This window comes from Lytechinus variegatus, chromosome 13, assembly GCF_018143015.1.
Source record: "Lytechinus variegatus isolate NC3 chromosome 13, Lvar_3.0, whole genome shotgun sequence".
Classification (NCBI taxonomy): Eukaryota; Metazoa; Echinodermata; class Echinoidea; order Temnopleuroida; family Toxopneustidae; genus Lytechinus; species Lytechinus variegatus.
Genome location: NC_054752.1, coordinates 9667429 through 9682007, shown reverse-complemented (window position 1 = coordinate 9682007; position 14579 = coordinate 9667429). Strand labels below are relative to the sequence as shown.

General features: G+C 36.4%; 1 protein-coding gene across 2 annotated transcripts; it reads right to left on the bottom strand.

Moving 5' to 3' along the window:
• Window positions 1-1194: 1194 nt before the first annotated feature.
• LOC121426207 (cytochrome P450 1A1-like) lies at window positions 1195-12070 on the bottom strand. Of its 2 annotated transcripts, none has more exons than XM_041622421.1 (5): window positions 11115-12070; window positions 6692-7632; window positions 4503-4652; window positions 3872-3976; window positions 1195-3049 (listed from the first exon to the last, which is right to left on the bottom strand). In XM_041622421.1, exons 1-5 carry the CDS (start codon window positions 11213-11215, stop codon window positions 2697-2699), a joined length of 1650 nt encoding a protein of 549 aa, XP_041478355.1. In that variant the 5' UTR covers window positions 11216-12070; the 3' UTR covers window positions 1195-2696. The 2 variants fall into 2 exon arrangements, with proteins under 2 accessions (XP_041478355.1, XP_041478356.1); XM_041622422.1 differs by lacking the exon at window positions 11115-12070 and adding an exon at window positions 7766-10593.
• Window positions 12071-14579: the final 2509 nt, after the last annotated feature.

Here is a 14579-nt window from a genome sequence, read left to right as displayed (position 1 = left end):
AAGGAAGGATGAAAGAAATTATGTGGAGTGTGTCCTAGATTGCTATCGTGAAAATTTGGCAATAGCCAGAATGAAAATATGAAATAAGATATTAATTGATCATTTTACCTAAGTTTATGTGTTTTTCATGGAGCCCTTTTCACATTCTCTCACTCTCTCTGTCCGTCCATCTCTCTACTCCACCTCTCTCTGTCCGTTTTTCTCCTTTTCCTCACTCTATCAGTCTTTCACTCTAGGTTTTTGTTTTGCATTTTCTCAGTTTTCACTTTACCTTCATTAAAATCTCTTTGAAAAAGTGAGAAAGAAAAAAAAAGAAATGTAAAGATTTGTATAATTGTAAAAGAAAGAGAAAGGGAAAGGAATAAAGAAGGGGGGGGGGGGCTTTACACAAAATAATGTACAAATATAGTCATTTAAGTTTTCAATTTCACGTAATTCATTATTACATGTATTATTATGTAAGCACAGAATAATGCATGATCAATATGATTTAATGCATCTTACTTTGTTCTTTCAGCCGGAATGTCATTTTACATTAAAAAAAATACTATGTACTTTCTACCAGATCTGAACTCAGAAAGATGTAGATTATGTCCTTTGAGTTCCACATAATGAGAACACATATTCAGTTTATAGGCACATTTAAAACTCTATGATTTCTTCCTATCACTCTTTGTCATCTTGACCCCTAAAGGAGAACACTAAAACTGCAACAACAACATCATCAAGCTCGTCAACTGCAGGATCGTCGACAAGCAAACAGGTACCGAAATTCCCTGCGTGCATAGCCTCGTCAAAAGACGCCCACAAACTCAAACCCTTGTATGTCAGCAGCTGAATGTAGACATCCCAAAGTGCATTTGTGCATGCGCTGTTGCTCATTTCTACAAAGAAAATTTGTGTTGTTTTCTTTTGTTTCTTCATATTCCTCTCCCTCAACAATGCAGTGGTATGTTTCACCGAAAAAAAAGATAAATGGCCATTGACAATTGTATTTGACATGTAATGCAGTAGAAATAGTTTTGTCAGCCAAATAAAAAAAAGAGAAAAAAATCCTAGAAACCTGCTTTTTCAGTTTATCCCAATCCATTTTCCTCCTCTAGCCAATAATTTCTGTTGCAAAGAATACATGTATATTCCTGAAATTACAATGATGCACTCTGTGTATGTGTTAGACTCGATGACAAATTATAACATATTCTTGTATCCTCAATGTGAAGACAGGGGTCGTGTTCTAACCTGTTAGTGAATGTTCCTAAAGCGTTCATTTTTGCGGCTGTGAACACACCTTTTGAGATCGTGTTGATGATGGCATGTGCATTGTTTGAGATATTGATTTTTAGATAGAAAATTCAACACTGCATTTGCTCGTGTACTTGTACATCTGGTTACTTTGACATTTCTTATCTTGTGTTTTCCCTAAATGATTGTAATTGTTTTCAAAGCATACCTTTGTGGTATTTGTATTGTGTGCTTTATGATAGCTGACAATAGTTTTTTTTTCTGGAAGTCCTTGCACATAATATTCAATCACCTTCAAATCCATTCTATAAATCGTTATCAAATGATTAACACATACATGTACATTCATAGAAAGGCTTATTGTAGCAGCTGTCAAGATTTACAATGTAGTTTATTATGATAACTTATTCAGCATGTTGATACTTTTATTATTATTGTTATTTTGATAGTTATTATTATCATTATTTTTTAGGGGAGGAGGTATGAAAGGATTTACCCCAAAAGCAGAATTTCCTCTTGTTAAAAATACAATGGATCAATGAAATTTGAAGTCCAGTGATGTATCCCCGTAATGGTTCATCAACATTTTCCATTTTAAAATCAAACATAATTATAATAATCATAATTATTAAGTTAAGGTTGATGAGATCACTTTAAATATAAAATTCAAATGCTATGTACAGTGCAGCAAGATTTCAAAGTAGAATACTTAAAAAAAAGATGAAGTGACTCCAAAAAGGGACCATTTTCAGCATTTTGCTTTTCTTAAGCTTTCTCTTTTCAGCTGCATTATCGACTCGTTCTTTAGTGCATTGATTCATACATATATGCAGCCATTGTAGTATAGGTACATTTATCAACTATAAACAAATTATTAACTATTATGCAATTACTGTGAGCTGTACTTTCATTTACAGCCTCTTTTCCTTTTGTTGTATATATTGTATGTAGCGACATACAGATAAAATAATTTGATATATATACACATTCATTCTGTACATTTTTACAGTATATACATGTAGTACAATATATATTGCAATGCAAGATATACAGATATTTCACTAACATTATGTAATAATAGCAATAAATAGATTAAATATGTGATAGTATCACTTTGAAGCACAAATTTTATGTGAAGGTATGAAATGAAGTTCATTTGTGTCCGTAATCAGCACTTGCGATATAATGATGTTTAAAAAGAATGCATAGCAAATTCAGTGCAGATACATGTTTTTAAATAGGCAGTGAAACCCCTTGTAGTGGTTTGCTTAGTTGGATCTTGTACAGTACTTGAATACATACTTCTGAAATTGATTGAGCAGTAGCTACATTTCCATGATAAAATTGTGTGAATTCGCTGCATGACGTGGATTACGAGAATATAGTCAATGTTGGAGAGAGATCATGGATTTTCCTCTGTCCATTTTTATAATGTCATTTCGTCGCATGTATCTTCATAATGAGGGTGCGCTGTCGCGCCGTGTGACCTCAATGTTGTACTGCTTGGGCACCAAGTCAAAGTGGACCTCCGGTTCAAGGGTGGGCCGTTGTGCCCCCTCGCCGCTGGGTACCGCAATGTCGAGTCGCTGCAGCAGGCAAGCGGAGAGGATGACGATCTCGGACTTGCCGATGTTCTTTCCCAGGCAAGCTCTCCTGCCCGTGGAGAAAGGCATGAAGTGAGGAAAGTCCTTCATGTTGCGTAGCTGGCCGTTGTCGTCGAGGAAACGCTCGGGGCGGAATTGTTCCGGGTTTTCCCAGGTAGTCTTGTCGTGATTGATCGCCCAGAAGTTGGCCAAAACTTGCGTACCTGGAGCAAGGAATAAAATAAATCTTTTGTTATTGGGATGAACATTCAGTCCTGTTATTTTGTTATTAAATTTATTTTGATTTTTGTTCCCTTGACCAATAGGAGGAAACGATTCATTGATTCACTCTGCGCACCTTTTTTTGTTATGGTTTCACCTGATGCACATACATGTAGTCCAGAAACCATTTGGCAAGCTTTATGTCAAAATGAAGGATAAAATAGGATAAAATCCACCAATTTGAATGTGTTTTTAATTCATCCCTAGTCCCTATCTGCCCATTGAAAACTGCTAAATTTCAGCATAATACTCAATATTAGCAAAACATATACATTTTCCCCGACATGAAGCTTGAATTTTCTCAGGCATGGAACCTCAGGCATGGAACTAAATTGGGTTATTAAAGATAAATGCCAGTTGTGGTAACGATCTCAAAATGACTTTTAGTTTTTACAGAATCTATTATAATGACCACCCAAGTGTCTGTTTGTATGAATAAAAATGTGTGCCAAAGGATTCTGGAAGAAATTGTGTAATTGCTGAGAAATAAGCAAAATAAACGCAGATTCTGTCACATTGCCGTCAGGTCTTTATTCCAGCAATAATAACAATACACTGTCCCACGTGAGCCTATTTGTGTTGGCGATCTTCAGTGTGATCGTTTTTCAGCTTAGATTTTATGATTTCACAAAGTTCAGTTTATGTAACCGTACCAGATCTAGATCCACGGTGATATACCTTGGTTTTACAGACTTTCTCACAAAATCAGTGTTTTACTGCAACTACTTTCATTTAGCTTTAATAAAAATGTATGAGAAACTCACCAGCAGGAATGTGGTAGCCATTGAGGGTTGTATCACACACGGCAGCGTGAGGGACACCGAGCAGAGACAGACAGCTGAAACGGAGGGTCTCATAGAACGTGGCGCCTGCAAGGAAAACAAGTGTAAAGAGGCTCGAGATTAGTTGATTTGTAAATCTAGATCCCTCTTTGGATTCTAAAGAATAAAAATAAAAAACGCCATCTTATTCCAGGTTTTATATTTTTCATGATTTTGTTTAAAAAATGTGTCTACAAATGTACCATACCATTTTTGGGACCATTTTGTTTGTTGTGGGGGGGTGGTGTAATCATCTTTGATTAAATATATAGATTACTTTGCTTCTAGTATTTTTATTTATAGCCAACCTTCATGAAATGATTTGTTTTTCCCAACTTTAAACCTCTTTGTTTCTACTCATTTTAATCAATTTTAAAAAGACATAATTATTTGGTCACAATCAGTATCTGAAGTAAGAAATGTTTCAAATAAAAAAAAAACTTGAATAATGTAATGCATTGGTCTCTAGAGGGTGCCCTGCCCTCAAAATTATCAAATCATCCCATGGAGAAATTACAGGAGATACCTTAAGAGAAACCCTCCTGTACAGATAGGGTAAAGAAGAGAGACTTACACAGATATGGGAGTGCCTGCTCGTCTTCCAGACACGGTGACCTGTCACCAATAACCCGATCAATTTCTTCCTGAACTCGCCTCTGAACTTCAGGAAACATGGCCATATAGAGGAGGACCCAGAGTAAGGCATTGTTGATCGTGTCCGTTCCTGAAGAATTAAAAAAAAGGGAAAATGGGTTTACTAAGTTATAATTTATGTGATTTGCTCTTGGATATTTCTTTATGGTGAACAAACTGTAGGCATTATTTCAGAAAGGGTTCTGGTAGGGTCCTGGATGTGATTGCTAAGATTAAAAAAAAAAAAATTCCATTAGGTTTATACTCTTTGAGATTGATGCTTTTAATATATTATTCCCATTTCACCCTTGCTTCACCCACGCTGCTCTTTGATTGATGCATGAAGCATGCAGAAAATGATTGTTCGTTTTCGAGGAATGCTTCAATTTTGTTAATGCTTTGATTTTTTTTCCCACTTTCTCTTGGAGAGATTGATGAAGCTCATTATCCCTCCTACATGAAGGAGTGGGTTATTACCTTTTTTGGGGAATTTTTTTTTGAGCTTCACGTTTAGATCACGTGCGTAGGTGATTTGATAAATGTTTTCTCGTTTTGGGGAAATATTTTGCGTATTTTTTTTCTGCGGGGTAGATTGTTCGGTCGAGACAGGGCAAGAATAATTGTGCCAAGCTCTGGAGGGGGTGGTTTGAGGTGGCAAAGAATTGGGGTAAATGGAGTGGATATTTATAGAAGGTTTCCTACTCGCTGCCTTTAGCCATTTGCGCCAGACGTTTTGTGCTGGAGCAATTTGTGAGGCTAATCCCTCCCCCAAGTTTCGGTGCTGTATTTGAAAGTTTATCCCCCAAAATAGTTACAGAAAAGAAAGTGTTTACTTTGCAGCTTTGAAAGGTTGATTTAATGGCATAAGAGTTAGAAGTTTCAAGTGCACTTCAACAGTGATCTTTTTTAGGTCAATGTTAGATTTTGCTTTTTTAACGACTGAAATACATTGCAACCTGATTTAAACTGATATCCCAAAATAAATACTAAAACCCAGACAGTTACTTAACTATCGCTTCACAAATGGAGTTTTATAATCATTGAAAAGAAAAACTAATGTTATTGACAGAGTATATATAGAATGACAAAGAAAGTTTCATTGAGAGATAATGAAAGAGTTAATTTTCCTATTTCTAAGGATCAATGATTATAAATAATAAAAATGCTCATTAGGATTAAGACTTGACACCTTTTTTTATACAAAAAGGTATGATTTTAATTTTGATCAATATAAAAAATCCTTTACATCATAATAATTTTTAAACTGCTATTACCCCAAAAGTCACTTTCATTCTTGAAATTCGTCAGTGTCAGGATTATTTGTATTTCTCCATCAATAATTTTTTTTTCTATTTTCTGACTTGGAGGAAAAAATTTGTTGATTCAGAATTTCTGATGATGATGACTTCCTCGGTGTATTTAAGGGCACTTTTGAAATAACCCGAGGCACTGCGACTAATCCAAGCAATTACAGAAAATGGTTACAAAAATAATCATGCCACTAAGAAGGCGGATCAAGTTCACATTACGCAGTCAGTGCACTTGTCAGGGCGGGAAAGACGACTCCAAAAACATTGTTGGCCCTCGTTGTCGGTAAGGTTTATCTTTCTTTTTCCAGACTGTATCAGTGTGTGTTTCATGCACTGGGAAAGTTCGGACCAAGGTCAATGATCCCTGGTATTCCAATAAAAAAAATAACTCTGCAACTCTGGCAAATTTCTGATTTTATTTTCTTTTTTATTTCAATCGTAAGCTATGAATTGGTTTGGGCTTTTTATTATGCCGTTTTTTTTTAATTGAAGGAATTTGCGTGCAAAGAGTGAATACAAGCCTTATGAATGTGATATGTTAGTCTGTAGAAAATCTTTTAGTTGAATTGGAAAGAGATTTAGAAAGGAATATTAAGAAGCTTATTTGGGGGCTGAAGAAGAGTGGTACTTTGTGATAGCTAGGTTGATATTTATTGGGGTGTGCCTGTCCATCCTTCCATAAAAATTAGGAGAATAGTAGTAAAAATTGCATCCAGGAAAGTTATTATAACAAACCATTTGTAAAGGAGACATTGTGAAACAATTGTAAAGGAGACTTTGTGAGACTTTGTGAAACAAAGCAAAATGAAGGAAGACCTACCTGCAAAGAAGATTGTCCAGATGTTGGTGATGATGTGAAGCGGTGAAAGGAGCCTCAAGGTTTCCATGTCACCGGCTTCCTCTGCATCTTGTGAGACCTTGATGAGAGCATCCACCATGTCACGGATCTCTCCTTCTTGGTAGGTCTCTTTGTGTTCCTCATAGAACCTAAGCAGCATGTTGTCCCTCTTGTCCCTGGCATCAGCCAAGTCCTTCATCCAGGGGTTTGGGTACCTTTGAAGCCAAGGAATCAGATTGACGGGATGGACTGGAGACACGCCCTTCATGATACGGGCAGAGTAGTCGAAGATCTCCTGGAGTTCGTCATCGCCTTTCTGGTAGCGTTTCCCGAAAGCGATGTTGTGCAGGATGTTGAGGGACACCAGGTTGATGTCCTCTCGAGGGTTAAAGGCATTACCATTGTAGGACTCGAACTGCTTGATTAGATCTTGTGCCTCTTCAACCAATTTGTCCCCGAGGCTGGTGTAGGTGACTGCCTGGAAGGCATGCTTCATGAGCTTGGTGTGGATGCGGAAGTCGTGCTTCTTCTGGCATGCCATGAATCCCTTACTGACGAAGAACTCGATTGAAAAGACACTTGGGCGGTTGGTGAAATAAGGTCCGTTGTAAGCTGTTTTGACGGCCTGGGCATCGTTGAGAACCACCACGCGCTGACGGCCCAACTTAATGCTGAAGACGTTGCCAAACCTTGCAGCCATGTCTGTAAGGGAGAGGTGCAGTGCCTTTGATTTGATTTGCAAGACATTGCCGATAAACGGAAGTGATGTTGGACCTAGGGGAACCTTGTTGATGTTGAAGTCTATCCACTCTTGACAGTAGTAGACAATGATGCTTGCAATAATCATTAGAGGGATGAGGATCGGGGCCATACTCCCATGAGCTGTGGTCACTGGCTGGAGAGCTGTTGTCTTAATACTGATCCTGTAGAGATTTAAAAAAAAAAAAGAAAAATGTAATTAATATACAGTTGGATAAGTAGTTGTGATGCTACATATTTATAATTCTTCAGGTATGAAATATTGAAAATAAAACAAACACAGTTATGTATACTCACCAAAAGGGTTTTGATGTGAATGAATAAATTTTGGGACCTTGGTATCACAACAGGTCATAGCTTCTCCCTAAGTTTCAAGTCACAGAAATACACCACTCAGATTCCAGAAAGATTTACAAATGATCCTTTGACAATACGCTCCTGCATTATATAGATATTCCTCCGAACAGAGTGCATTTACACCAGACCCATGAAACTTGAATTTTTTGTGAAACGTTTCCCCCCCTCATCACACTCCAGACATTTTCAACTTTGACCTGTGCGGACAGAGCCTTGCTGATGCCATTTTCACCGGAACATAATCCTTCTCAGCTCGGTTTGAACCTCATTAAAAATCCATCTCTTTCCAAGGGAAAGGTTAATCAAATATGCAAGTTAATTTGAGAAACGGGATATTTGGTGAAATTGAATGAATATCACCATGCTGTCATAATCCACAATTCCAACAGAGTTTAAAATGTATCAAAAAGAAGAGAGCAGGGCTTTTGGTATTCACACCTCTCTGTTGGCAGACTACTCCTTTCTCTGCTGGTGTTTATACTTTGTGGGAAAGCCAAAGCTGATCATTTGTTTTTAGTTGTAGGATTGATTCATTCATTCAACAATATCCTCCCCAGCTTGTATATGAATCTAGATGTATAGTTTTACCTGTAATGCGAACTTGACATTCCACCCTGTCACCCATCCCTCTATTCCCTCCTCACTTCCAGTGGCTTTTAATCCAGAGTCCTTATCATCAGCCCTGATTGTCAATCAACTCCCCCTGCCTCCCGATTGGTCAATGGCCAGCCCTGCAGGCACGCCCACTTTCATTCATTATTTCCAGCAAGGTCAGAGAACATTTGCAGCCAGCTGATTGGCTAAGACTCCATTCCCCGCCCACTTTCTCTCCCTGTGTGTTCTTTCTACACACACACACACACACACACAGTGCACAGGATATGTGGTGTGTTATGTATTATGCATTTAGCATGAGTGAAAGTTAAGGTGGCATGTTAATGAATTTGACATTGGAAATGTCTATTGGATTGGATGGAAGCCAGGAGCCGGTTCCTCTCAGTAGTAAAGCATTACTTTGCAATATTTTTGCCATCATTGATGTTATCTGTCAACTTTTCCACAGCGGAATTCATTAGTATATTTTGTTTTCTTGACTGTCATGTAGATGAGTGTTTTTGCCCAATTCAGAAAATTAACACATAAGAATCCAGGTTTTCACTTGATATAATGGATAAAAGATTCAGTGTCATTATTTTTTTTATGTTGAAAATGGTTAAATCTACATTTTAAGTCTACAAGAATTATGTTAGCTAGTCTTTTTTATTACTCTATGTTCTTGCTAATAAGGGGTCTACTTTTCAAATCAATACAAAAGAAATAAATGGATAAACTCAACAACCTTTGCATCCTACAAATTTTTGTTTTAGTAGTAAATTTGCTGTTAATATTAATCTACAGTGCAATGCGATATTATATCCCATGATGACAGATGCAGATTTAATAGTACTGTCTGCCTTGTCCTTCAACTTTGACCATGGTGATAGCCTTTTTATGATATGAAACTGATCACTTCCAATCTTATAAATTCCAGGGGAGAGGGGAGACACAAAAATAAACATTGAAAAAATACTGTTATGAAATCAGACAATTCCCCAGGGGAAGATCCGTGTGGGCAAAAATTATCCGTACCCCAAAATAGTTTGATTTTGGTTTTGCTATTACGTTTGTTTGGGTTGGTCAGCGCTGATAATAGATCTTGGCGGTTTGTCATTGTTTTGACTGAATTCCTGGGGCCAAGTTCACATCCCATGGTTATTCACTTATTATAGTTGACCGCCGCCAAGCGTCAGATCGACGGTTGCTCGGAACTACTTCCAGATTTCTTAAGGGATTTCCCGTCTTCCGACTTCCCCTTATGATTTTAGAATAAAAACATTTCTCTGAGTCAGTCTATTGAATATTTATTGATATTTTAAGTAACATTCTGCAGAAAATATATGTAGTTTTTATTGAAAAGGCTGTAAAACATATGTAAATATTTACAACAACTGGCATTATAAACATCTTTATGAGAAATGACATTGATGAAAAGAATCTTTTTAGTAGTCAATATTCTCAATAAACAAAAAAATATTCACATTCCGCTTTAGATTTGAGAGAAATAATGTATTATTCATGCCCCATCTAAATATTCAAGAAGTTATTCAACTGAAAACACTGTAAAAAGTTTACGGTTTTATGTAATTTAAGATCTTACAGAAATAAAGTCTTTTTTGTTGAACTGAAGTGGTCACCCTTCCACCTGTTCTGCCTCTCTCCTTCACTCTCCATCTCTCTTCCTCACTCTCCTTGGGTCACACGCAATCTACAACTTCCACCCAAAGCCCTCAGGGGCTACACTTGACCACTGGTCAGCGGGGAGAGTGACCGTGACGTCATAATTAGCGACATTGAACTCCGGAGGCAGGCATGTGTGCATTCAGCCTGGCATGGCCCAGTCAAAACAATTGGCATAACCATTCGGTCTGATGGTTTTTGACCCTCTGTGGCCAATTGTCTGGTTAATTCAAGTTCAATGACTAAATCAGACTTGTTTTATTTTTTTCAGATTACTCTTTCAATATGAATTATGATACCCGATTTGAGTATGGGATTGGAAAACACATTTGATTGGCCCAAAACCTTTTATTGTATTTTATTTTTTTTGGAATAAAACTTAAGATTCAGAGAATTAATTTTGGAGGTGATGAAAGATTTCAAAAGCATACATGTTTGTTTGTTTTGGAATACAGATTCAATAAATGTATTACTTTGGATTTATGAATGACAACAAATGACAGGATGTATTAATTAAAAAGTTTTAAAACAGATTTAAAAGTGTATTGTTTCTAGATTAATAAAAACTAATTATTATAATGAAAAGTTCTAGATAATTAATAAAATTCAATGAATGTTCAATAAAAATTAAAAGAAGATTGAGATTATTGAAAATGAATGTTTATATACAATAGTCTTGGTATAAAAACTAGAAATTAAATTTGATAATTTTACTTGATTATTATTTTTTAAATACCATGCACTGTTATACAATAAAACAAGCATAAATGAATGGAAAAATAAATATTTACAACAGAAGTACAAGAGAGTATTATGTATGACATTGTCAGAAGAATACATTTGTATTAATTTTCTTTGCACTCTTGATAAAGAAAAAAGAAAAAAGAAGGATCGGAACATTACAATATTCAACAATTATATTTATAGATATCCATGTATATAGATTTATTGTACGTTGAAATGCAAGATTAAAAGTTCAAAGTAAAAAAAGAAGAAGTTTTTAATCACTTACATGTCAAAGAGATTTACAGTGAAGTTCTCATTGCTGTTCCTTGCTGGAAGAATAACTGATGTTGGATGCAGCTGCAACAGAACTTGTGATGCGGAATCCATTCTTGATAATGTGAAATTGTTTCTAAGTTGATGTAAAGAATATCCAAACTCTGAATGAAGTCTCTACCACTTTTACAAACTCTTTTATATCTTTTTTCATTCCCATTTTTTTTCTTTTCCCCTGCCATGCTAACTCTTAAGGACACGTGCCACCAGAGATGTCCTCTAAAAAAACATTCAACCAACACCTCAGTGGGAGGGGCTTAAAGTTAGGTGATAAAAAAAAGTTGTGCTCTCTTTGGCAACTGTAATCACTCTCTCCGTTTTTCTGTCCCACTCTCTCAATCTCTGTCCTGCTCTCTCCATCTCTATCTCCCTTAGTCCTTTACTTCCAGTGGCTAATCTAGTTTGTTATCTGCGGGAGGAAGTCGGTGCGGAAGTAGGCTGAGCTATTATGTTGTAGTTTAATAGTGGGGGATTGGATGGTTGTTGGGGCATTACCTCGGAGAGACGTTAACCTAGAACGTTGCTCAACGGCTTGCTAGGTGTGCAGGTGTCGGTACTCACTCCTGTCACCCGGTGGCTGGGGACACTCTGCAGAGAGCCGTTAGGGGTGTGGGTGGGAAGAATTAGCAAGTGATATTATTACTATTATGATATAATAAGGATAATAATATATAACACCCAAACAACAGATGGGTGACTATATTTTTGAAATCCTGATTTTTTTTTTGTTTGGCAGGCAATGTTAGGTTTTTGCCAAGTTTGGTTGTTTATTTCACATGGCTTTATTCCATGAAAATTCACTGTTTATGATTTCTTACTTTGATGTGCGTTTATTATATTGATTAAGGAATATGATTTCTAACTTTGTTCTGATATTATCATCTTCTGCTTTATACTGGCTAGTTACTTTCCATTTTTTCTATTTGTATTCCTTTGACAAATTGTGTATTTTTCCTGTACCCACAATATTTGCTTTGTTATTTTGTTTTTTGTTTCTTTTGTTTTCTAACACAGAAGATACATCTATCTCATGTCATTTATTGTAAATATGGTAGTGTTCAATCAATGAATATAGGTCCCTTTTGCTTGATTAAAAAAAAATCTCTATTCAAGCTGGCATTAGGTAAACAAATTTATCATTAAATGTCAGGATGGAATTTTAATCAGTAATATTTGACATCAATAAATGTCATTATTTTTAAATGAAAAAGCAGATCTATACATATTCAAGTCACAAAAGATTTGAAAATATAATATACACCTAATTGCCACTTTATTAGAGCCAAACACTACAGATAAAATTTGATATGAAAAAGAAAATTGAGGTTAATGAAAGAATAAATGCAAATGAAGATATTATTTGTTTTAAATACCACATAGTTGGAAACAAATAGATATGGGTGCAATATGGCCATTTAGACCTATAATCATAAAGTTGTTCTTAGAAATTGTCTCTATATATTTTCCTATTAATCCCAGGCTATTCACCTAGTCTGTTTATGCAGACTCTTATATTCCAACAATTTTCATTTCCCTTTTCGCCTTTGACTCTGACAGTGCTGAAGTTCAAAGTTTTTATTCTTGTATAGTCACAGACGAGCAGATCCTCTTGATGTGATGATATAAATTAACCAAATGCCATTTGAAAGTGATTTTATTTGTGTGGTTGATATATCATCAAAGACATACCTCCTTTAAGCTCAATTAGTTCATAGCATTATTTTAGGGTTGAATGAAGTTTTATCGATAATTTTGGGGCTTTTTGGACATCGTTCTGAGCAGTCAACGACTTTCGCCTATCCGCAATTTTGATATCGTCCTATACCCCCTTCTTTTTAATAGCTCAATAAGTTCATAGCATTATTTAAGGGTTGGATGAAGTTTTATCAATAATTTTGGGGCTTTTTGGACATCATTCTGAGCAGTCAACGACTTTCGCCTATCTGCAATTTTGATATCGTGCTATCTTTTAACTCAATAAAGTTCAAACATAATGTTCCATTTCAAAATGGGAATTATATGAAATGGTATATGTAGGAACTGTTGGCATGCATGTACGTGATGTCATGATCTAAAAAAAAATTAAAAAAATCATAACTGTAATTCTTTGATGGATTTTCGCTCATGCGTTCACCCAATTTTTCCTCCAATTTTTTCTGCTTGCCTTAGAACCATCTTATTGTGACTGAACTTCCCCTTTAAAAAAAGGAACATATCAGAGACCCACCTGTGAAGTGATGAGCTTCAGCGTCTGGAGTTTGTCTGGACTGCATCTATTACAGTTACCTGTCAACGTGGCTGGGGAGAGTGGCAGGCTCTCCCCTGCCAGTGTGTTTGACCATCAGGCCAATTAGTGACGTCACATTGTCCGACAGATCGCATGATCTGACCGGTAGTTGCATGAGTTTCCATCATGCTTACCGCAACACCCATTTACACTAGCAAAAATTGAGGAAAGACCCCCTCCAAACATCAAGTTTAAAACGTGCAAAAAGAGTCCAAGATGCTCGCATTTGAATCATCATTGGAGCGTTTTGGCCCACTGGATTAGTCTCGGGACTTTGAAACCGAGGGTCGTGGGTTTGATTCCCCGCCATGGCGTGTTTTCCTTCAGCAAGAAATTTACCCACTTTTTGCTGCACTCCACCCTGGGTAGGTGAATGGGTACCCATAGGTTTTATTCCTTTAACGCTTTCGCGCCTTTATATGGTGCCTCAGCTACTGTTGCGGTAATATATCTAGTGCAGTGGAGTATATGCAACTGCGCTTTATTGGCCATTATTATTATCAAATAGGCTCTTAGCTTGCGACAAGAATCAATTCCCAAGGAATTGGAAGTTATTAAACAAGAGAATTGCAAAAAGGATAGTTTAAAATACGACAACCTTAAATTTAATCTTAATCTTTTGAGCATTTTATGCAATGACTTCTTGGAAGTTTTATCCAACAATCACCATAGTAACGATGCTTCTCATCCAATCACAATCAAGGAATGTCAATTTTCATGAAATGTATGTTTGTTCACATATATTTGTCATTCTGTAATTGGCTAATGTAATTATGCAACATTTATATAGCACTTTAATATAATGCATGCTATTACCATGGTTTTAGCATGGCTATCCTGGTGGGTGTTTCATAAAGCTGTTCGTAAGTTAAGAACGACTTAAGAATGACTGGTGATCCTTTCTTGTGGTAAATGCTAGATTGATTGGGGATGGTTTAACGCGTAAGAAAGGATCACCAGTCGTTCTTAAAGTCATTCTTAACTTACAAACAGCCTTATGAAACGGCCCCCAGATAAATGACTCTGGCATGTAAGGAATATCTTCTAACTACCCATTTACAACAGCGGGGGGGAGAGTGGCAAATGTAGATGCCTTTCCCAAACTTGGATGGGAGTGCTGCATTGGGATTT